At 42.2% G+C, this 26,261-nt stretch overlaps 1 protein-coding gene across 2 annotated transcripts in view; it reads right to left on the minus strand.

The window, feature by feature from the left end:
- Nucleotides 1–238: 238 nt before the first annotated feature.
- The window catches only part of nkain2 (sodium/potassium transporting ATPase interacting 2), a gene marked incomplete at its 3' end in the record, with an annotated part of 138,245 nt that continues 112,222 nt past the window's right edge, over nucleotides 239–26,261 (minus strand). Inside the window, exons 5-7 of one of the 2 annotated variants that reach the window (XM_080790408.1) lie at nucleotides 14,808–14,868; nucleotides 3,880–3,961; nucleotides 239–342 (exon numbers count right to left, since the gene is read on the minus strand). In XM_080790408.1, the coding sequence (XP_080646534.1) occupies nucleotides 333–342; nucleotides 3,880–3,961; nucleotides 14,808–14,868 (153 nt within the window). Of the gene's footprint in view, nucleotides 343–3,875; nucleotides 3,962–14,807; nucleotides 14,869–26,261 lie in introns of those variants that run through there. The other variant, XM_080790409.1, reaches the window with a different exon arrangement.

Consider the following 26,261-nt stretch of genomic DNA (forward strand, 5'->3'; position numbering starts at 1 on the left):
CTTAACAGAGTCGGTGTCCTTTATTTGACTATAACTATAACAACGGCGTAGTCACCGGGCTCCACCACATGAGGTCAGTGTTTTACCAGGAATAGCCAGGCAGGCAATGCTAGCCATCGACATGAGTGGTGTGTGTGTGTGTGTGTGTGTGTGTGTGTGTGTGTGTGTGTGTGTGTGTGTGTGTGTGTGTGTGTGTGTGGGGAGGGGTGGGATCTGTCAGTCTGTTAGTTTTTCATTTAGAGTAGAATATAACCGGCAGTCCTCCGTGTTGGTTGGTTGGTAACTTGGTTGGTTGGTCGCTGTAAGGCAGCACTCCCACTTACTTCCTTGTTTTACTTTGACCTGAGGAGAGGAGAGGAGAGGAGAGGAGAGGAGAGGAGAGGAGAGGAGAGGAGAGGAGAGGAGAGGAGAGGAGAGGAGAGGAGAGGAGAGGAGAGGAGATCAAACATTTTACAAAGACATGGTTTATTTCCTTGCTAAAATCTGTTAACAATAATTGATTACATCAATGGATTACCAGCTGCAATAAATCTGCGGGGGTCTGCTATAACTGCCTCTGTGCCAGTTTCAGCGCAGTCGTTTGTTTTCCGCCCGGACATATTTGCGATGCACACAGAAACAGCGCATCGCAATTTAGCCAATGAGAGAGCCAACTGGAATAGCACAGCGATGTCAGTTAATGAGAAAACCAGCTGGACTAGAGGACTAGCTTGCACATCGATAGCAGCTGTTAAAAGAACGGACTCTGATGCTGTGTGTGTGGCATAGACTGTAAGAAATATGGACAAAGCGTCCTCCGGGTCTTATATGGACGTAAAATGAAGCCTGTCAGTCCTTGAACTGTAAGTCGCCATCTTTGTAGATCCGTTTGAGCCCAGCTGGCCATTGGCTGGCCCAGACAACGAGGCGGGACTTCCCCCCTTCTTCTTCGTTGGTTTTTATTTTGACTCGAATGGGGGGTGGCTCCCGATCATAGACTGTAACGGTAGCCACGCCCCTCAGAACATACGCGACTTTATGGTCATTTTTTGTAATAAATGGGACCATAGTTTTCGAAAAATAATATTATGACATGATAAATGAGACTTTAAACTAGTGACTGGAAGCAGAAAGTATTCATGACCATGTTTATTAAGGTAATTACAGTCTAGGTGAAGTTGGGCCCAAATACATGGACCTCTATGGAGCTATGGGGTTTTTTGGGCCCAATGACAGCGCCACAACAGGCCATTATATGAACTTTCAGGAAGTCCCGATTTCCTTAGTGGCTTCACAAAATATAGAAATTCACAATCACTCCATATGGTTGGTCCGACAGGAGGAGGCTTTTAAATGGCTGCCACGGCGTGTGTGTGAGCATGAGCCGTGAGCGTGTGTATGTGTGTGTGTGTGTGTGTGTGTGTGTGTGTGTGTGTGTGTGTGTGTGTGTGTGTGTGTGAGTGAGTGACATTTTTCCCATGGGACTATAGCTGATGCAGTTTTATTGGTCCCTCTGGTCTAAACCAATAAACACTGAACCCAATGGACAACAGCTGGGGAACAATGATAGCATATTGATGAGTGTGCACATGCAAGTGTGTATGTGTGTGTGTGTGTGTGTGTGTGTGTGTGTGTGTGTGTGTGTGTGTGTGTGTGTGTGTGTGTGTGTGTGCGTGTGCGTGTGTGTGTGCGTGCGTGTATGAGTGCGTGTGCACGTTTGTCTTTGCATTGTAAATGTCTATTTATGAGTGTGTGCATGTGCATGTGCAAATTGTGCATGTGCATGTGCATGTGCATGTGCATGTGCATGTGCATGCGTACGTGTTGTTTACCAGTGCCCATTATTTTGTTGTCCGTGATTTACAAGGTGTGTTATGTGTTCGTCTGGGGAGATATAAAACTACAGCATGTTCCTTTATTACCTTTCTTCTTTGTTTCAGTATCACGTTCCATCCATCTCACCCCCCCCCCCCCCCCCCACTCTCTCTCTCTCTCTCTCTCTCTCTCTCTCTCTGTGCCCCTAATAAAAGCAGAGTATTGATAAGCTGCCTGCATTCATAGTTTATGTGTAGCCGTATTGGGCAGTTAACAGTGATACGTTGGGTGTTTTCTCAGTTAACAGTGATACGTTGGGTGTTTTCTCAGTTAACAGTGATACATGTTGGGTGGATGCCAGCGCCCATGAGCGTCTGTCTTCTTCAACTAACACAGCGTCGTAATGAGTGATACATACATAGTATATATCACACATATAGCGGCGGTGGCTCAGGGGTAGAGTGGCCAGATGGCAACCGCATGGTTCCCAGTTCGAAGTGTCCTTGAGCAAGACACTGAACCCCTAATTGCTCCTGATGTGCTGGTTGGTGGTGCCTTGCATGGCTTCCACTGCCATCGGTGTGTGAATGGGTGAATGCAATGCACGACCTATGTAAAGCGGCTTGGATACAGGCGCTAAATAAATGCACCATTTACCATAGCAGTGGTAATCAATGGCAATACATTAAATTGACCTACATCTACGGCAATCGTGGTGAAAGAAATTATGTTTTTTCACTGACGATGACAAAACGCCGCCATCACGGCAAACAAAAATTCTTCATAAATCAAAGCATTACACACATAGACTACACTATACAGCGTCACACGAAGGCATCCAGAGTAGCAGATCGGCAAGCATCGAAACACGTCTCGAAGTGACACGTTTCGATGCTTGTAGATCTGCTACTTTTGCTACTTTGACTTTGAATACATGTGCGCTATACTCACTCATGTACACAGGTTGTAGCTGCAGATAGAGAGGCGCTATACTCACATGTATTGTACATAGGTTGTAGCTGCAGATAGAGAGGTACTACTCACATGTACATAGGTTGTAGCTGCCGATAGAGAGGTACTATACTCACATGTACATAGGTTGTAGCTGCAGATAGAGAGGTACTATACTCACATGTACATAGGTTGTAGCTGCAGATAGAGAGGTACTACTCACATGTACATAGGTTGTAGCTGCAGATAGAGAGGTGCTATACTCACATGTACATAGGTTGTAGCTGCAGATAGAGGTGCTATACTCACATGTATTGTACATAGGTTGTAGCTGCAGATAGAGAGGTACTACTCACATGTACATAGGTTGTAGCTGCCGATAGAGAGGTACTATACTCACATGTACATAGGTTGTAGCTGCAGATAGAGAGGTACTATACTCACATGTACATAGGTTGTAGCTGCAGATAGAGAGGTACTACTCACATGTACATAGGTTGTAGCTGCAGATAGAGAGGTGCTATACTCACATGTACATAGGTTGTAGCTGCAGATAGAGGTGCTATACTCACATGTACACAGGTTGTAGCTGCAGATAGAGAGGTACTATACTCACATGTACACAGGTTGTAGCTGCAGATAGAGAGGTGCTATACTCACATGTACACAGGTTGTAGCTGCAGATAGAGAGGTACTATACTCACATGTACATAGGTTGTAGCTGCAGATAGAGAGGTACTACTCACATGTACACAGGTTGTAGCTGCAGATAGAGAGGTACTACTCACATGTACATAGGTTGTAGCTGCAGATAGAGAGGTGCTATACTCACATGTACATAGGTTGTAGCTGCAGATAGAGAGGTGCTATACTCACATGTACACAGGCTGTAGCTGCCGATATAGAGGTGCTATACTGACATGTACATAGGTTGTAGCTGCAGATAGAGAGGTACTATACTCACATGTACATAGGTTGTAGCTGCAGATAGAGGTGCTATACTCACATGTACATAGGTTGTAGCTGCAGATAGAGAGGTACTACTCACATGTACATAGGTTGTAGCTGCAGATAGAGAGGTGCTATACTCACATGTACATAGGTTGTAGCTGCATGTATAGAGGTATTACTCACATGTACATAGGTTGTAGCTGCAGGTGGGAGGTCTTCTGAGGCCCCTGGTACCCGTAGGAGTCGAACCCGCCTATAAAGTCAACTGCACACCAAAAAGACACGTTACAATGTATCTCTCCACACACCTAATGCATATACTGTAGAACTAGTACACACACACACACACACACACACACACACACACACACACACACACACACACGAATGGGGATGGAAATACACTTTGAATGTTTGGGTTTATTTATAACAGACTTACTGCTAGTGGCGGAACCTTCCACCATAAGGAATGTAATTATACCTTCCGCTCCTGACGGATTGATCCGTCAGATAAGCTTTATTATTGATATCAAACTGGATCGCTGAGTGATTTCTACTTTTTCATTATTATTTTGGCTTGGCCTTTTGCTTCTTTAGCGATCCTAGACCGGGTTTGCGCAACCTCGCCCCCCGCCCGCCCGTATCCCATTATACAGGCTGACTAAAAGCTGAATGAACTCGAAATCTATACGGAGCTCTCCGTGGTTTGGAAAAAAACGCACGATGTTCGGAGGTCTTTGCTGATTATCCGGTGGTCTAGATGGAAACATTGGCGCTTTCTAGAGCAAGGATGGCTATAGTTTAGCTCGCTATAGCATTGACGCAATTTATTTAGCAATAATATGGACGCACACAACAGGATATCCGTCCTGTGTGTTCATCCTCTAAATCGCCCCCACAAGCCCTCGGCGGTCTGAGGTTGGCTTTACGTCAAGCAGGTGGCAGTAAACCTAACACTTACGATGCTAAAAACGTGTATGGACGTCTTCTCTAATCAAACTGGGATGTGCCTTAATTGGACGTGCACAACATACACGTCTTTTGGTCCTTGTTAATGATATAAAACAGGATCGCTGCAATCCATAATCTTTGCCAGCTACCCGTTGCTAAAGAGCGCCGCAGGCCCGCCCCCTTTCAGAAAAGTGAGTGGCCCAGGAAGTGGAAGCCCCATGCATTCTCCCATCGGCACTTTTAATATAATTTCTTTAAAGACGGTTACGCCGCGGACAAAGCCAATTCGGATCGTGACGAATCATGACAATGAACACAATCTTTTGGGCCGATCAAATCATTAGAAAGAAGAAAAGAAAGTCAGGAGACAACACTATTTGTTTTGTTTTTCGTCTTATAAATTATTTGATCGGCCCAAAAGATTGTGTTCATTGTCATGATTCGTCACGATCCGAATTGGCTTTGTCCGCGGCGTAACCGTCTTTAAATAAATTATATTAAAAGTGCCGATGGGAGAATGCATGGGGCTTCCACTTCCTGGGCCACTCGCTTTTCTGAAAGGGGGCGGGCCTGCGGCGCTCTATAGGCGACCCAGCTTGTTCGGAGCTCCCGGACATGATTTTGCGGATGCGCGCCGCCTGCCGTTCACTTCCGTTCAGACAAATGTTGCTGTTATCTCTGAATCTACGGCGCTCTCCGTGGTTTGGATCAGAGCGCTGATGTTCTGTCCTCATTTCTGACTTAACCAAGCACCTCGTTTCTCCCACTACTGCTGTGCACAGTGTAGCAGTCAGCCTGAATGATGTTCATAATAATATGTGCAGTAAAGAAACAACGTTTGAATATAGAATGTGATGAAACAAACTGTTTGCTTCATGAAATCCTTGGATGAAGACTCTCACGTTTGTTATGGTCGCGGCGTTTTGTATTTTCTTCAGTCATCCTTTTGAGTTTCCGTTCCACTTTGTCATGGAACTAAATAATTTGAGGTTTGTTTTTAAATATTGGTGGCACGCACGCACACACACACACACGCACACATTTATATTGCCATATACTTGTGAGGACGACATCATTTTAAGATCTTCAGATTTTATTGCCATTTTTTGACTATAGAGCCTAAAGCAGAAAAATAGCAGATGTACAAGCTGTGCACGCACGCACGCACGCACGCAACAGACCATTGAGTGCTAATACCACAACACCAGTTCAGCTCTTTAACGGTCAGTTGCCCAACTATTTTAGGTGCAATCGTATATAAGGCCTCAGGCCCTCGGCCGCTGCACTCTCTGCCCTTAAATCATTCTGACCGGGAACCCGTTTTGGTGTTAGCATCATGTTATGCTTTAGCTATTGAAAAATAGCAGATCTACAAGCTCATAGCGCGCCACCGAGTGGCGCGCTATGAGCTTGTAGCCCTGCTATTTTTGAAAAATCGAAGAACGACTGACATTTTTTAGAATCTGATCTCAGGTCAGAATTGGTTAATCAGACCAGTGTGTGTCCAGTGGAAAACCTCGTATGAATCTGATCTCAGGTCAGAATGGGTTAAATCCAATCTACTCCGCCATCATTCTTCCCTAAACCGTTTTTCCTCCGGACCGGGCACCAAGTTAATTCGATGAATAAGCTTCTCCCCTCGCCAAAAAAAACAATCGGTTACCGCTCATTTAAGTCTCGATGGCCGCCCGCAGGCAACCTCTCCATTGGATTGTACCACTCTCTGTGCGCGCGTGCGTGTGCGTGTGTGTGTGCGCGTGTGTGTGTGTGTGTGTGTGTGTGTGCGTGCGTGTGTGTGTGCGCGCTGCTGACCTCGCAGTGTGACAGTTACAGACGTGCACACGTGACCACTTAAGCCATGGGTGAGCAACATCTTTCTTTTTTTCTCTTTCTTTTTTTTTCCGGAACTTGAAACACAAAGTGCTGAATTATCTTTCAAAAAAAACAAAACGGCTGGATTTGTCACTCTGGTGTAATCTTAGGTCAACATGAAACAATCCACCCTCAATGTAGCATCGACTTTTAAAATCGGCCCCACTGATTTATATCTTCATCTTGACGGATGTCTTGCACCACGTCACCACGTGTGGATTTCGTCGACTAAAACTATGACAAAGAAAATGTTTGTCGACTATACCTTTTTTTTCACGGGCTAAAACGAAATGAAAACTAAAACTAAAGGTCCTGTGTATACCTGTTGCTTTGAAGAGACACATACCCCTTTGGCTAGGACACTCGTAAAGTAACCTGGGAATAAACAGTTCTTCTCAAGACCTCTAATGACATTGTTTTCATGACAAGATACAGTGAGATGCTCATACGACGCACTGACTGACTGACTGTAATGGTTTATTTGTAATTACAGTACCTTCGTTAACCATTGTCACGTACAGTACTATTGATGCTTCTTGTCTTGTTTACTTTTGACTTGACTTTTGCTGTATACACACAGCAGTATACATTTTCATTTTCATACTTTTACCCCCCACTCCTGTGTCGCCTCTGGGAGACTGATTTCCCACCTCGGGATAATGTAAAGGTATATCCATCCATCTATCGTCCACGGGCGAGGTGTTGGATGGTGGCCAGATCCTTATAATTTCCTTGACGTGAAAAGGTTTTGAGAGCCACTCGTATAGCAACGCACCTTTTTACGAAAACTGCGAGGATCTAGAAGAGCTTTAGAACCGACTATACGGGCTAAAGAAGCGGGTGCACACAGAATAATTGGCTCTTAGATATATGCTGTACTGTATAGGGAGATTACAGGAGGAGTGTGTGTGTGTGTGTGTGTGTGTGTGTGTGTGTGTGTGTGTGTGTGTGTGTGTGTGTGTGTGTGTGTGTGTGTGTGTGTGCGTGTGCGTGCGTGTGTGCGTGTGTGTGCGCGTGCGTGCGTGCGTGCACTGTACAAGCAATTAAAAACGTGCGATAAAAAAAACAATATAACATGTATTCACTCATTCTTGAGATGAGGGACAAAAGTGGAAAAAACATGTCCCACACATAAGAGCCTTATTTTATGTAAAAAATAAATTAATTCATAAAAATAAAAGCACTTGCAAAGTTAAGTGTAATACAGTTGTGTATTATTATGCCCTTAATTTCATTATAATTGTTTTCATATTCCATCTGAATTAGTTAAAAGCAGGCCCTGTACCCAAAAAGGCCTGTATTTAGCCTGTCCCCAGCAAGTGGCCACAATTTCAAACTGCCAAAAAAGTGTCTAATACTGTCACAATCACATAAATATACATACTAAATTAAAGTAGATTGTCAACAACATAGCAAATAATATACACAGTTAATTTTAATTCATATTTTCTATTAAATATCTCATATCAAATGTTCGTCCCACGTCTCCGTCAACTCCGTCAGGTTTTTTTAAAAGTCTTAAATTAATCAGAAAATATTGTCGACAGATTTAGCCTGAAGACTCCTTTTCCAAGTCCCATTTATATTTGTTGCAACAGTGGAGTACCTGGTCTGACAAGCATTCAATTGTTTGATATTTTAAACAAACAATGTTGATAACAATGTGGTCACAGCTTTTACATGTCAACTCCGTCAGGACATTATTATGATCTTTGTTAAGAATTCAAAAATAATGTTTATTATTTTAGTTTAGGGGTTAGGTTTAGCTAACAAAATTAAGCAAAAACAAAATGGCTACATTGTACTAAAGAGGGTTAAGATGAAAACAAATGCCATTTTGTCAACTCCGTCAGACGTCAACTCCGTCAGATTTTGTGTCTGACGGAGTTGACGTGTATCTGACGGAGTTGACAAAAGTGTTCCTAAAACAATAAAATTATTGTTTTTGAATAATGGGCAGTATTCTAATTTGGCACACAGTTAGAGCATGCCTTAAGGAACATTTTTGGCTATGGGGCCATCACAGATTTGTCTCGTGGTGACCATGGCAGCCATATTACAAAAGAGCCGCCACCTGATGTTATTTTACAATAACTCAAGTTCTACACCACCTAGGATCTTGATTCTGGTGACTAAGACCTCATTTTCAAGGATGAGGGATACAGTGGTACAATTTAGACTTTCCCTGTGACCATGGCAGCCATTTTTCAAAATGGCCGCCACCTGCTGTTATTTTACAATAACTCAAGTTCTACACCACCTAGGATCTTGATTCTGGTGACTAATCATACATTTTCAAGGATGTGGGGTACATTGGTAATATTTAGATTTGTCCTGTGACCATAGCAGCCATTTTTTTTCAAAATGGCCGCCACCTGCTGTTATTTTACAATAACTCAAGTTTTAGACCACCTAGGATCTTGATTTTGGCGACTAATCATACATTTTAAAAGATGAGAAATACAGTGGTACTATTTAGATTTGTCCTGTGACCATGGCAGCCATTGTTTTTCAAAATGACCACCAACCTGCTGTTATTTTACCAATAACTCAAGTTTTAGACCACCAAGGATCTTGATTCTGGCGACTAATCATTACATTTTCAAGGATGATCTTTCTCTGGGAGAGGTAAGGGCTTATTTCAGGTGCAGGTTGAGTTTCTACTGACAGGACATTAAAAGGAGGTGGGCTTTCTGGCCTTTGACTTGCCCCTTTCAGGTACAGATGCACAGTTTGACTTCACTGGCCACTGCAGGGAACTGTGGGGGAGAAACTTTGGTCTCTTGACACCCCGATTAGGTTCAGGGTTTTTTTTGGTGGAGACTTGCCTTTCATGACATCTTTGCTGCAGCAGTTGATCTCCTTATTGCCAGTGGTGGCACACTCTGGGTCTCTGGGGCATTGTATCTTGGTGGCCTCCTGCCAGTGTTTCTCCATCCTTCTCCTGAGCTCTGTGTTCTGGGGCTCTGTTATAGTCAACTTACATTGTCTTGGCTGGAGATTGCTTTCCTGCAGGGTCCAGCCCAGTCTTGTGCAGATGGCTGCTGGCCCACCTGGAGGCCCCAACCTCACTTGTTCGGTTGGTGTGATTAGGTGGGGTGGTCTTCCCCAATCAGGATGAGGGGCCCTTTCAAACGGCAGTCTGGCCAAGTGTCTGTATTTAGTTGTGAGTTTAGATACAGGATACGATTGCTCACCCAGCCCCAGGTGACATGAGGTGAAGGCTCCTTTGATTTGGTAACATTGCTTTGGTTGACATGCTGGGGACACAGAGAAAGACACTGATGCCTTCAGTGTCTGCACATCCTGCCTGATGGTCCTGAAGCCAAATCTTCTGTCTTCAGTCTTTCGCTCACTGTTCACTGCTCACTGTTCACCTCACCGAATTTAGCCCAAGGAGTTTGACCCCTAGTTTGGCCATAGACCCCCTAGTTTGGCCATAGCCACTTGCCCAAATGTGCCGACATGTGCTGACCTCATCACATCTGTGATGATGGCTATGGCCGTTTTTAGCCAACGTAGTGTTTTTTGTGCAAAACTAATGCTTGGAATGGATCCAGAATCATGAAAAGCCCCTAGTTTGACATGCCACATGCTACTTAAAGCATAATGAAATTTAAAACATTTAGCCTTATATTGTTTGTTGATGGTACCCAACTTTCAGCAGCTGTCAAACATGCCCCTAGGGTGGTCAAATAGAAACCAATGTGGGATATGTTAGTAGACACCTTTACAAACATTGGTGAAGAAAATTCTTGGTAAGAAATGTATTCACAGATTTTATATTATTCTGATAATATTCCCTGAGTAAATTGGTAAAATAATAGCAGGTCCACCATTTTTTTAAATGTCTACCATCCATGGTCACAGGATAAATCTAAATAGTACAACTGTATTCCTCACCCTTGAAAATGTATGATTAGTCACCAGAATCAAGATCCTAGGTGGTGTAGAACTTGAGTTATTGGGAAATAACAGAAAGTTGGCGGCCATTTTGAAAAATGTCTACCATGGTCACAGGACAAATCTAAATAGTACCAATGTATCCCACATCCTTGAAAATGTATGATTAGTCACCAGAATCAAGATCCTAGGTGGTGTAGAACTTGAGTTATTGGGAAATAACAGAAAGTTGGCGGCCATTTTGAAAAATGGCTGCCATGTTCACAGGGCAAATCTAAATAGTACCACTGTATTCCTCATCCTTGAAAATGTGGGATTAGTCACCAGAATCAAGATCCTAGGTGGTCTAGAACCTAAATCAGTTAAACTTGTCAACTCCGTCAGATGTTCGTCAACTCCGTCAGACGTTCGTCCCGTGATGTTTTTGTTAATTTCCAAAGAAATAGAAAATTTGCTGTCAAATATTTTGTGCTTATGTATTGAAACACCAACTGAAATGATACGTAATGATGATTTTTTTTTTTTTTTTACATGGTTTTCATGTTATAATATTGAAAATAAAGGTTGAAATGACGGTTTTGAGAAATTGGATATTTCATAATAGTGTGATATTGGAACAAAATAATATTAAAAGATTTGTATTACTTAACTTGATTACTGAAAGCCATTATAAGATAACTGAGGACTTTATATTATTGTTGAAATGATAAAATTCAATTAAAAGGGATTTTAGTGTGTCTGACGGAGTTGACATGAATCAGGTATTAAGTGCATAAATGTCCCATTTTAGAAAGAAATGTTATGCGAAAAACCTGTTCCTTCTCAAGATTGGTAGTTGAGACCTGTGTCTACAAATACATCTATTTGATTTGAATGTATCTTAAAAAAAAAAAAAATCCAGTTTGAAAAAAGTTTTGTCCCTTATCTCAAGAATGGGTGGTTTAATGTTTACAATGTTACAATGTTACTGGCTCCGTTAAAACATTATGCGGGCGCATATACAGTATGTGCGAGAGATGATTTTGACCACGGGTGTGCAGCGTGACCTATATAAATATCCCTGTGGTAATATTTTTGAGTGGTGCAACAACTCCAAGGAAACAGCAATGTCTGTGTCCGCCTACGTATGTGTTGGTTCACCTATGTATGTATTAATGAGTATATGACTGAGTACCAGTAGGGGCGCTGTTTGCCAGAAACAGAGAGAGAGAGAAATAGTATTAGTGCTGCACTGTTGCCTGCTAATGAGAGAGTAGAGGGGGGAGTTGCACCACTCAGTTCACACGTGATTTTTCTTTTAATTTTGGCATTTAATGGACGGTCCAACCCTCTTTTATTTCCATGTGACAATGATAAATAATAAGCATATAGCTTGCATATTTGCAATGGCATAGGCGTTAGCCGGGGCTTTAATCATTCACTCATTTAAATAAGTGCTTGCCTTTTAACAGTCATTCAGATAAATTGCAGATCATTCTGGTCATCTGGATCAGAGAGGCTGCAAGCGAGCTCATTTCCGGGAGTTGGGACTGCTTAACCCATTCTGACCTGAGATCAGATTCATACGAGGTTTCCACTGGACACACACTGGTCTGATTAACCCATTCTGACCTGAGATCAGATTCTAAAAATGTCAGTCGTTCTTCGATTTTTCAAAAATAGCAGACCTACAAGCTCGTAGCGCGCCACTCGGTGGCGCGCTATGAGCTTGTAGATCTGCTATTTTTCAATAGCTAAAGCATAACATGATGCTGACACCAAAATGGGTTCCCGTTCAGAATGGGTTAAATCTTTCCATGCACATCCCACCCAGCACACACACCATGAGCCTTTCACCTATAGGCCTATATGTTTATGCATTCATTCATTCGTCACTCACTCCATAAACATTGATCATGACTGCCTTGCCAGGCTATCTCTCATTAACGTGCACTGGCATCACTCACTCACAGCAGTCTATACCTAAACCTATACATGACATCTTTAACGTGCACTGCAGCGCACGAATGGGTAATATTAATACACGGTATAGCCTACAAAGGTATTCCATTCATGGCGATGTAACTGTGATGTGTGTGTGTGTGTGTGTGTGTGTGTGTGTGTGTCTGTGTGTGATTCATGTAGCCTAAGCCTATACTTGACAAAGGTTGTAGACTCACGGAATAAACCTACTGCCGTTTCTTTCCAGTGTGCCAAAATGCACACTTGCATATATATAGGTGCGTGTGTGCGTGCGCGGACATGAGAGGCACGCGAGGCGAGACGGGGAACCTCTTTTATTATTGGATTTCAACACGTTTGTTTTGGTCGGATTCCGGTTGTTCACGTCGTGACATCGGGGCGCTTCGAGAATATTAAGGGTGTGATATTTAAATGATAAATAAATGTTTGAACCATGACATTTTTCTTTCAACGCTGTGACCGAATTTACGCTATTTACGATCATTTCATAAAATGCCGTGCCAACGTGAGCGCACGCCAAAACCCACGCTCGAACTTAAGGCAGAATACACACTCCATTGATAAATGAGGGCCTATACTACATGTCAAGGACCCCCATCTGAAAATATGTTGTTCCAGGGACTCCCCAGAAGCAAAGATATGAGTTAACCCATTCTGACCTGAGATCAGATTCATACGAGGTTTCCACTGGGACACACACTGGTCTGATTAACCCATTCTGACCTGAGATCAGATTCTAAAAATGTCAGTCGCTCTTCGATTTTTCAAAAATAGCAGACCTACAAGCTCGTAGCGCGCCACTCGGTGGCGCGCTATGAGCTTGTAGATCTGCTATTTTTCAATAGCTAAAGCATAACATGATGAAGAATATATATTCAAAGATTTGCACATATTTTCATATTTTTTCTATAATAGCAGATATGCAAGCGCTATTTTTCAATAGCTAAAGCATAAAATAATGGTATAGTTTAAAGCTAAGGTGACACAGATGCGTTCCAGGTATCCATTTACGCCTGACATCGAAATTAAAAAAAAGTCTTCTAAATCATGACAGTTTTCTGAAATACCTATGTTTCTATATCAGTGGTGCTCAATATTTCATGTCAAAATATGTTGTTTCAGGGACCTCCCCAGAAGTAAGGTTTTGACTTAAAAACGTTCACTATATAACGTAATGTAAAAACGTAACAATATACTGTTTATTAAAAGATTTCAGGCACATTTTCACGATTTTTCAAAAATAGCAGATCTACAAGCTCGTAGCACTATGAGCTTGGAGAGGGCAATATTGGAGAGGGCAATATTGGAGAGAGCTTGGAGAGGGCAATATCTCACAACGGGTAAGGGCTATAGTAATGATTAAAACACCAAATGTGTTCCCGTTCAGAATGGGTTAAATGGGTTAATATGGCTTCTGTTCATCTTTCCTTTGAAGAACCGTTCCTTTGAAACATGGTTGCCTTGAGAAAGTTTGAAAACCAATTCACGTACAACACGGTGACAATAACTTTCAACCAAAAACAAAACTATAGGAGATGAATGCGGTTGAGTTCTTTTCATCGTCTTTCAGGAGGTAGAAATGGCAAGCATTGAGTAAACCTTTTCTGAAGTTAAAAAGAAAAGCAAATACAAATGTTTAAAGGGATCGTGACATATATTTTTAATGCTTTTCTGAATATGCTCAATTGCACCCAAAAAACCTGAACTTTTAACTTTTGCTGTGGTTTGGGGAGGCCACAGATCCAATATATGACATAACAATTTTCCAGCAGTCACTGTTGAGGGATTTTGCCTATACAATAACAACGCTTCGCCCCTCCAGGCTTGAGAAAGCCCGGAGGGGCGAAACGCTGTTAATGTAGGTTGAAATAAAAAGGAGCAGAATTATATCGTGTGGGGACATTCCACTTTTTTGGGTCTAGCACCGTATAAAAACCGGGATGTATACATATCTTTTACATTGAGTATAATTGAGGTCATAAAACCTAAAATGAAAATGAAATTTTAAAATTTAAATAAATTAAAATGAATGTTATGAAACCTTTATGTCCAGCTAACTGAAACACAGCAAAATTATATATATATATATATATATTTTAGGGGCTGAATAGAATATATTTTATAGACAGTTTGTTTGACCTGGCCGGGATCTAATTATTAAAACATTGTAACGTAATCTAATGCAGAGGTTCTGGAGACTCTCCGCTTATTAAAGCCTAAATGCTTTTAGGAGATTACATCAGATTCTACGGCCGATTCCGACAATTTCACAGAAACAGGATGTGCAGTATGATTATGAGTAATACACGGAAATAAACGCAGGAGAAATATGCGCGTGTGTGTGTGTGCGTGCGCGCACACGTGTGCGTCTGCATGTGTGCATGTGCGTGTGTGTGTGTGTGTGTGCGTGCGTGTTTACTCACAGCTGTCCTCTTCTTCTGAAATGAGCTTGACCACATAGCAGGCATAGACAAATCCCACCAACTAGAGAGAGAGAGAGAGAGAGAGAGAGAGAGAGAGAGAGAGAGAGAGAGAGAGACAAAGACAGAGAGAGAGATGGGGGGGAGGGGGGGGTGAGAGTGTGTTAAACAGAACAGTTGATTCGATTGCGTTGCTATCAAATTGATTGGAGACAGATGTGAAACGAACAACACAGAAACACAGACGCAGACACAGTAACACAGACGCAGACAGAGAAACACAGACGCAGACACAGTAACACAGACGCAGACACAGTAACACAGACGCAGACACAGTAACACAGACGCAGACACAGTAACACAGACGCAGACACAGTAACACAGACGCAGACACAGTAACACAGACGCAGACACAGAAACACAGACGCAGACACAGTAACACAGACGCAGACACAGAAACACAGACGCAGACACATGAGTAACACAGACGCAGACAGAGAAACACAGACGCACAATTTTGAGGTATTTTTAGTTCACTCGAGTATTTCCCAATTTACACTCCACTACATCTCGGATTCAAATATTGTACTTTTACTCCACTACATGTATTTGACTTGATTATTATTACAAAACAAAACATACACAATGACTTTACATTGCCCCCCCCCCCCCCCCCGGCAGCACCATCTGGTGGCTGCATTGTGTACTGGAGAACCGCCAAACATTCGTCTCTACGGAGAACCGTCTTATTTTGAAAGGCGTTTCACTCGGAAACGGAGAATCAGGACGTGAATAATATAGCTATGTAACAGGTCCCGCGAAACACCCAAAACACCCAAAACATACATTTTGTAACCGGCGTTTAGAGACATGAGCCGCAAATCAAGCTTGATATAGAACAAAGTGGAGATCCTGTTATCCATGCCTTTATGACATCCCTCCTCGACTACTGTAATGCCCTGTATATTGGAGTCAACCAGGCCTCCATCTCTCACTTACAGTTAGTCCAGAATGCCGCCGCACGGTTGCTTACAGGTAAGCGTGATTATTAGTCCTGTACTAGCCTCCCTCCATTGGCTTCCTGTGCGATACAGGATTGATTTCAAAGTCTTGCTTTTTGTTTTTAAATGTTTAAATGGTTTGGCACCCATTTATCTCTCTGAACTACTCAAACCGTATGTTCCCACAAGGACCCTTAGGTCCTCTGACCAGCTTCTCCTGGTGGTGCCTAAATCAAGGCTGAAGCTCAGAGGGAACCGGGCTTTTGCAGTGGCAGCTCCCAAGCTCTGGAATGAGCTGCCTCTGCACATAAGACAAGCCCCCACTCTTCAGGTGTTTAAATCACGCCTCAAGACATATTTTTATTCTTTGGCTTTTCCAAGCATAGTATGAGCTTTTGATGTCGAAAGTGACACTGTGTACTGTATGTTGGTTTGTTTTTAAATGAAGTTGTGATTTTTATTATTTTATTGTAAAGCACTTTGGTACAACTTGTTGTTATTTAAATGTGCTATAGAAATAAAGATGGTATGGTATGGTATGGTATGGTATGTGTTATCCCGGTCGATCCCATAGGAGCACCTTTTTACTATTTTTTATATTTTTATACCTGCACACCTCCTGAGCACCCTTGCCTTTGCAAATCAAGCTTCTTTTGATGTAAAACGCAGAAGAAGAATCAGAGATGTTCATCGCACCAGAGCCGGAGTGTTACAGGCGCGTACAGAACAGAGTTGTGAAGCATAATCAATTTATATTAACCCATTCTGAACGGGAACCCATTTTGGTGTTAGCATCATGTTATGCTTTATAGCTATTGAAAAATAGCAGATCTACAAGCTCATAGCGCGCCACCGAGTGGCGCGCTACGATCTTGTAGGTCTGCTATTTTTGAAAGATCGAAGAACGACTGACATTTTTTAGAATCTGATCTCAGGTCAGAATGGGTTAATCAGACCAGTGTGTGTCCAGTGAAAACCTCGTATGAATCTGATCTCAGGTCAGAATGGGTTAAGCGCCAAAAGACGATCTCGGCGACGAGGGCGTTTGGAGTTGGACCAGAAGGTGTCAAAAGACGAACTATAGGCGAGGAATGAGTAAGTACATTTTGAGGCCGGTACCTTTAGTACTTTATTTACTCAAGTACATTTTTTACTCTGGAGTTTTACTTGTAACATAGCATTTCAGATTTTCTATATTGCAGTATTGATACTTTTACATAAGTAAACAAAATTCAATATGTACTTGTGCTCAGCCAATCAAATCATCGCTATGGGGTGATCAGCCAATCAGTAGCCGATGTTTGTGTTCAGACAAACACACAGAGTTCTCATCTGCAGAAGGAGTGCTCATCTGCTAACTAATACAACAATCAGACTAGTCATACAATCTCTAGTTCTGTCAAATCTGGACTACTGTCCTGTTATCTGGTCTAGCGCATCAAAGCAAGAACTTAGTAAACTTCCCACTCCCCACCCCCAATACAAACTGACTGCAAAAATAACCTTACAAATAGAGAAAATACATCATAAATGAATACTCAAACCAGATATAATCATTAAGGAAAGTTTATGGATGCACTATTGTGTACTATGTAAACTCTTCATTTCCATTTTCCAGCCATTCAGTTGCAAAAAAAAATAATAATAATGAAAATAATTTGGAGACACCCCAAAATAATTTGGCGACCCCCTGAGGGGTCGCGACCCACGTATTGAGAACCCCTGGTGTAGACTGTAGGCTAAACTCAACTAAACTAAACACAAAGCTGGGCATATAGGAGGGGCCTATAGCGCCCCTCAAAAATGTGAGTACCTTTTCCACCAGCGATACAGAGACATACAGTACAGTACAGACATAACTATAGAGACATGTGTATGCATAGACAATAGATATACATACAACTATCGACACAGTTGAACATACACAGAAACAGGTGTTGGTACAACTAGAGCAGCACAGCACTGTGGGATATCGCTCACAGTTAGAGCAGGAGAGACGAGAGACAACACGGACACACACACACACACACACACGCGCGCGCGCACGCACGCACAAACACACACGCAAAAACACCTTCTATCTATCTTCAAAGGCAAGCTGCAAGGTTATCTGAAACCTTGAGAGAGATAACCCGCATTCTGGTTTCTTCTCGTAAATGTCTGCAAAAAAAAGGGCCTGGTTTGTATTTTTGTCGCACGTCGCCGACCCACGGCCGATCTGATCGCCCCGCTGTTAAACCAGGCCTTCCAACGTAGAGGTCGGAACCCTGCACGTCTATATATAGTTGGTATAAGACACCCGATTTAACTTTGTGTTTCTCCTGATGCGTACCTCTGCGCTGAGCTCTGTACCTGGACTATATGTGTGTACCGGATAGGTTGGATAGGCTGCTGTGGCTGGGATGGCGATGGATCTGTGATTTCAATATAAGTAGCACGCCAAGTAGGAAAATAATGCATTTGACAGCACTATTATTAGATCTTACATTATGGTACCGGAATTCAAGATGAGTTGAGCGTTGTTATGTTGTGAATGTGAGCTTTTTTGGCGCTGCGTGATCTTTGACTCATTGTAATCAGGCCCGCCCCCCTCTCCTCCTCCCACAGTCTCCAAAGACGAAATGCTAATTCAATGTGGAACTGAAGAGGGGGAGGGCTTATATAGTACACAAAGTACAGGGAGATACCTGTGACATCACGAGTAGCAGCAATTCAGTTGGCCCGCTGCGAGTCCGATTCACATCAAAACCCAGATATGAAGAGAAAGACTGATTGTTCATAATGGGGTATTTGTTGGAGGGAAAAGTCGAAATTCATGGTGTAGTCCGTTTAATCTTTTTTTAGTCCTCCAGAATGACTCCAGGCATAACGCACGAGACCAATGCTATGAATATACATGGCGGTATCGGTCACACACACACACACACACACACACACACACACACACACACACACACACACACACACACACACACAGAGAACATAAACAATGTTTTATGGCTGATGAGGGTACGTTTTATACCCTGCGTCTGGTCAGGATTAATTATATGTTTGATATTTATGTTTCATAATATCACAATCTAATGAAAAATACTATGTTAACCACATGAGCCACAGCTTGCAGCTCTGCTATTGTTGCTACTGAATGAATAGGTTAAGAAAAAAATATATATTTCAAACAAAATAGCATCGTAAATAATGAACAAAAGGAACAGATTAAGATCTTTTTTTTGTAAGTCCACCCTTATTGTCCTTCCTCACACACAAAGATATACAAACTACCAATCATTTCAAGATGTTGCGCATTATGTGAGCAGCAGTATGAATCTGAACCACAGAGATGTATTCATTTACATCTTGGCGCTGACACCAGCCACCGTTTTTTCCTCGCGAAACATTAATGCGGTTTTCTCCGCGCCAAAAGGCACATATAATCGCTATGTTTTATCTCTCCTTCTGTGTGCGATTCCAAATAAGCCTATATATCGGCTTCTTCCCTTTCTTGCACATAGAACTTGTTTTATTTTGATACAAGTATATTGCTTCTACGTTTTAATACAATGTGCTATACTAAACTAAAACTTGTATAAGCACATTGACTGACGTATCCATTGTATATGTGATGGCCACGTTTACCCCTGTAATGCAGTGTAGTGTAGTGTAAATTAGCTTATAATGCATTATAGACCCGACCTCTGTGTGTGTGTATGTGTGTGCACGTGTGCGTGTGTCTGTGTGTGTGTGTGTGTGTGTGTGTGTGTGTGCGCGAGCGCGCGAGCGTGTGCGTGTGCACGAGGCCTTAAAACAATATTAGTCTCTCTGAATAGAAGCTGTTACTGCTCAACTCAGGCGTTAACTGCAGAGGAAACATGACATTGACCTAGTTGGTATTCTACAGACTGCATGGGCACACGCACGCACACGCAGACACACACACACACACACACACACACACACACGCACACGCACACAGGGAGCTGCTAACCGTGAGAGTTAAGATTCAGAGTAGATCTCAAGGTCTCGACCTCATTTAGACTAAATAACGTTCAGCTCCCTCTGCGATGAGCTTTCCTCCTCTCCCATCGTCTCATCATCTTCTTCCTCTCTCCATCTGACACCCCCCCCCCCCCCCCCCCATCACCTCTCTCTCCCTCCCTCCCTCTACCCTCTCTCTCCTTCCCTCCCTCCCTCCCTCTCCCCTCTCCTCCTAAAAACGTCCTCAGATCTGTAGATCGGCAATTCTCCTGCCACAGAGCCCTGGGTGACCAGGGTTCAAGTGGATGTGCGCGCGCGGGGGAAAGTCCTCACGGTTTGTTTTGGAGGGACGTGACGTGACGTGAAGGCGAACTATTAGCCTGCGGCGTTCGGCCCTGCCGGGACAGAACGTCGATATAGGGTCAGCGGTTGTTATTGCGTGCCGCGCCCACGTGCCGCTAACGATGTGGTCGCGCGTTGCAGTTCATCACGCCTCGGGGAAAAGGACCCCCTCGTCAAGCCCGCCTCGTTGGCCACGTGTAAACAGCGAGAGGTCGGAATGCTTGAGGGTCTAGAGACCAAAAAAAATCAAAGAAATTAGGACAGTGGTGGAAAAAACATCACATTTCAATCTATCCATACTTCAAGTAAGAGTATAGATACATTAGGCTCTTATAGTATAAGATCACTATTCTCCCTTCTTGCTCCCAAACACTCGGAACGCCAGACTCACTCCCAATCTTCCGCCGTAGTCTGAAAAATCACCTGGCCTAGCCTTGACGACCTTGCAGGTTTATGCAAACCTAAAATATGTCATTTAGATAGCATGTTATGCAGACAAATTCTATAGCATTCTAGTTTCAATGTACGGATATTTTACTGTTACACCGATGATACAGTAGTAGGTTCTTAGTTTACTTATGATACTAGATGACTAGATTTATATGCATTTGATGTGTTACCTCGTGTTGTTCTTGCTTACTGTAAAAGGCTCATTCATATACTCCAGTTTTAGGTGATAAGCAACTCACCTTTAAGGTGATAACCTTACAGTTATATCAGCTAAACGATGATAACAAAAAATCACACCCGTGTGAAGTGAGGGGCGCTTTACCAACCCTTATCATCGCGATATCATAACATAACATGCATAATTATGCCGATTTGCTCATAGTGACAGACAAAACAAACATGAAACTCTGTTCATTGTCAATGGCGTTTCTAATGTTTGTCTAGACAAGACAAACATTAAAGGGGGTGTCAGTGATTTCAGTCAAAAACCCTTAGGTTTCGTTTTTGCCTTGGGACACAAGCTTTCATCCAATCAGGATAGAGAACAAAAACGAAACCTACGGTTTTTTGACCCCCAGGGGTTAACTGGGGACAGGGAGGAACTCCTTATATGGTCAGCACACTCTATAGTAGAGAGGATTATCACAACAAAACAAAAAAATAAGTGATATTTGAATTAAGTGAAATCACTGACTCTACCTTTAAACCTAGCGCCTCAGAGAGATGTGTCACGGTGAGTGCAACGCAAAGTTGTACTTTTCTAACTTTAGAAAACGCCACTGCGGTGAGTTGCCACGGGAGTATGAAGGAGTTCTAGTTGAATCTAGTTGCTCTGAATTAAGAGCGTCTGCTAAATGCCTGAATTGCAATTGTAAAGTGCATGTTTAGAGTACAGGCTGCATCTTGTTGCAACACTGACACCGAAACGTGTCAACGCTTATAGAAGGCAGGAATAAACACACAAAAGAAAAAACGAAACACAAGATGTTCCTTGACTCCTTTCAAAGTACACTTTTTCTCACTGTTCAGAGTATTCTGGCATGCATTCGGACGTCTCGGTTCTCTCTCACTGTTCAGAGTGTATACTGGCAGCATTCGGATGTCTCGGTTCCAGAGAAAAGCCTTTTAGTTGTCAGCTGAATTGGCAGCACACACATTCCTTTATCTACAGTATATACGTCTGTGTTTTATCTCCCGAGGAGCTATCTGTCGTTTTTTGTTCATTAGGTTCTATACCTCAGGCAGGGCTCTCCTTGAGTGAGTCCCAAGATCAGTACTCGTATGTTATTTCATATTTTCTTTTTACTTTAAGTAAAGTTCTGTATTCACATTTCACTGGAATAAAAGTACAAACGTGTTGGCATAAAATTGTACACTCGTTATGCAGAAAGTCCAATTTCATGTTTCAAAATAGCAGATGTACACAGCATTGTGAGCATCTAAATAATAATAATAAAAGTAAATAATAAATAGTAGCCTAAAGCTGTCATATAATTGTAGTGGAGTAAGAGCACAATATTTGCCTCAGAGATGTAGTGGAGTAGAGGTAAACATATTGAAACTTGGAAATACTCCAGTAAAGTAAAACTACCTCAAAGTTTGAGTAAGTATTTGAGTAAATGCACGTATGTAACTTTAAAAGTTTGGTCAGGATTTGTTGCTGTCCAAGCTCCTAGACTCTGGAATGTCCAACATGCAGGCTATCTCACACAGCTGACTCGTTATTGTCTCTTTAATCACTTCCAAAAACAAGAAATGATGAAACTATATAGGTGTGTTTCCATTAAGCCGGTTTTTTGCGCATTAAGGCTCTTAACTGTATGGAAACATTTAAAAAATGCGAATAAGTGCAGCATACGAAGAAATGGCATATAGGAGGTCCGACAGACTAGACAAATATATCCGGAAATGGGGAGGATACATAATGCATATTGCTGTCAGAGATCCCATTGTGGTTTGAGCGCAACGTCCATTTCTCTCTTGTTTTCCTTGAATACAGTGTACATTTATATTACCCAGGTGCAATGGAATTTCTTTTTCCTTTTTTTATTATTATTATTCTTTTATTATAATTGTATTGTATGGTATTGTATTGTCTGTATTGTTTTATCTTTTCTGTAAAGATTTCGTTGTGTAATGTATTTATTATTTTCTTGTCTAGTTTTGTTTAATTTGTTGTCTTAATTGTTTGTGTGACTAAACTGAAAAAGCAATGAAAATTTGAATCATGAAAAGAAAATGCAAATACGTTTTTGCGTGTGCAGGGGGTAGATTTTGGCCTATATTGAACAAGGGAAATGCGCAAATAGGGTATGGAAACAGTTGTGGAAAAGGCTTTTAATTAGAAAGCATTGAACTCGCATTATATTGCTTTTGAACAGCAAACCGCGGGAAGCGAACACAGCTCGTAAATTGCAATAACAACAATTAGAATAAATTAAAATGACGAATTATTGAGTGTGTGGTACTGTAACATTTGTGAAAACAGGGCCGCCACGAGGAGGCTCAGCACCGCTAGCCAAGATTAACGTTAGACAGCTATGTGTGGTTTTGCAGCTTGCTGAATATCCAAATTCCGTCTTTTAAAGTGAACACGTATGCTGGCAATGGCAACTGGGGTTTATGCTAACAGCTAGCGGTAGATATAGAGTTAAATGGGGTTGTTCTAGATAAAAACAGTATTTCTTCAAAGCGTTTGTTTACAATGTGCATCACATTCACTCATTCGCACACATTCACTCATCGATGGACGGTGACAAAATTGTCAGAATATTTAGTTTTAGTCATCATCATAGCTTAGTTTGTATTTTGTTTTTATTCCGCGTTTTTTGTCAGTAAAGAAATGTAGTCTACGAAATCAACACTGGTGCCCCGATATGACAAATGCTGAAGCAGGAAATAGAGCGGCGGCAGCTGGGCGTCAAACGAGGTATTTTGTTGTGATTAAAGAAGGAATGCACCGAAGCGCGAGGCTCGCTCTGAGCACGGCGGCAAATAAACAACAACGTTGCGTCGTTGCACAATTTGTTTACAGTTCTCACATTGAGACATTTCACAGGATAATGTCAGAATATGACTCATTCCACTGTGCTGTTCAAAAGGGTTCAATCATTTAATGTCTGTGTTTAGCGGGGTTATTCAATACCACAAAGCTTTTCTGAGTGAAGCACTAATGATCAACATGGTCTATATCTCTCTGTGTGTGTGTGTGTGTGTGTGTGTGTGTGTGTGTGTGCGTGCGTGCAACGCACAACATCTGCCATAAAGTCTATTAAAAGTGTATGCAGATCGTTGGTATTTAAACGGCACACAAATGTGTTCCATGAGAATCATTACTATTTATTATGTTATTACTGTTGTCAAGTCAGGGCATAAGCGGTCTATGCGGGCCACAACCAACACTGGGGCAGGAGGGGCGCGCACACACACACACACACACACACACACACACACACACACACACTCCGTGAGAAAGCTAGGCCTTTCTGCCTTGCCGTGACGTACTCTGCAGTCCTATTCAGTCATCTCCGGTGATGACGGCAGATCAGCTTTATTCCTTTATACCAATGAAGACGTCTGCTCTTACACACACACACACACACACACACACACACACACACACACACACACACACACGGAACACCTGCCTGGAACTATAGAGCGTCGCAGTCCCACCCCCTTTCAGAACGACGAGTGGCCCAGGAAATTAATCCCCGGTGCATTTCGCCCATAGGCTTTTCTTAGAGTATTTATTTAAAGACGGTTACGCCGCGGACAAAGCCAACTCGGATCGTGACAAATCATGACAATGAACACAATATTTTGGGCCGATCAAATCATTAGAAAGAAGAAAATAAAGCCTGGAGACAACACTATTTTTTCTTTTTTTTTTTCTTATAAATTATTTGATCGGCCCATAGTGTTCATTTTCATGATTTGTCACGATCCGAGTTGGCTTTGTCCGCGGCGTAACCGTCTATAGTACTGTATCAAAATAAAATCCTCCTCCTTATATAATAATAATAATATCTGATCGGCATGTTTTAGGGTGGAAAACAATCACGGCACTCCATCTTTAACCCATTTATGCCTGACCTCAAAAAAAAATCCTCCAGTTTTATGAAATAAATATTTTCACGATTTTCCAAAAATAGCAGACCTACAAGCTCGTAGCGCGCCACTCGGTGGCGCGCTATGAGCTTGTAGATCTGCTATTTTTCAATAGCTAAATTATAACATAATGTTTAAAACACCTACTGCAGTTGTCCTCACACACATTCAAAGCATGTGAGAGTTCAGAGTTCAGCACCATGGACAGCGGCGCTTTGGAACTACTGCAATCTACCACTGGCTACAATGTCCCGATCAGGTTCAATACCTGGAATGTTCTAGTGTTAGTCCAGTTTCAGTCGACTAAATCTACAGTTGATTTAGTCGACTAACATGTGTTTTGACAGGCCTTGATGTCGTTGCAATGGCAGATTTTACACTTTGGTTGCATGCTGAAAATAGCTACAGATCTACAATCTCACAACGCATCGCAGGCAACCCAGCATAAAACTGGATCTCTTGTCCCACTAGTCCCTCCCTAACATTTTAGTCTAGTTTTTATTCGTTGACGAAATTGTCGATATTTAGTCTTAGTTTTAGTCATCATAGTCATATTTAGTTTTAGTCAGTGAAAAAAGGTAGTCGACGAACATTGTTCGTCTTAGTTTTAGTCGACGAAAACAACACTGGCTACAATGACCCGATCAGGTTCAAGTACACGTTCAAGTTCAAGTACTACTACGACTGTTGTAAGAACAATCACACCCGTGTGAAGTGAGGGGCGCTCTTATCATCACACATCATCTCATTCCGGCCAATCACAATTCTCCTCCTTGTCTTTTGTCTTCAATGTCTGCATGTGTTTGCACAAACACTCAAAGCTGGCCATTCAACTGTCAATGTCATTCAATGTCCATGTTAGGACAATGTTTGTGTTCACACAAACCCTCGAAGCTGGACAAACGAAGGGCCAGTGCCCCTCAAAAAAGGGAAAGTATTTTATGAGACCAACATATTCGCACCGGCAATGGCCTTCATCAGGGCTAAAAGTACTGTTGTGTTCATATTGGAAGATTAACCCATTATGGGCGGGAACCCCTTTTGGTGTTAGCACTATGTTATGCTTTAGCTATTTAAAAATAGCAGATCTACAAGCTCATAGCGCGCCACCGAGTGGCGCGCTATGAGCTTGTCGGTCTGCTATTTTTGAAAAATCGAAGAACGACTGACGTAGGAGACATTTTTAGAATCTGATCTCAGGTCAGAATGGAAAACTGTCAGGATGTAGAAAACATTTTTTGAATCTGATCTCAGGTCAGAATTGGCTACATGGCTGACAATGCTGCGCCGGCTCCCACTCACTGTTGACACGTGATTCACCATGACGGGGCAGCAGGAACTATTCTGCTTTTGACAGCTGTCCAAAATACATTTGGAGACAATGGAGGGCGATTCACTTGTAAATGTGCATTTTGTAAAACTGTCAAAGCAACTACTCATACGAGACAGCATAATGATTTTTTTTCTCTCAAGACTGCATTAGCCTATACTTAATTTCTCTACACAATTAAAATATTAAAAGAAATGATTTTGCAGCGTTTACTGCAAAATCCGAAATAAATAATGATGCGCTTGATCA

The sequence above is a fragment of the Protomyctophum bolini genome, assembly GCF_963924005.1.
Source record: "Protomyctophum bolini genome assembly, chromosome: 19".
Lineage (NCBI taxonomy): Eukaryota > Metazoa > Chordata > Actinopteri > Myctophiformes > Myctophidae > Protomyctophum > Protomyctophum bolini.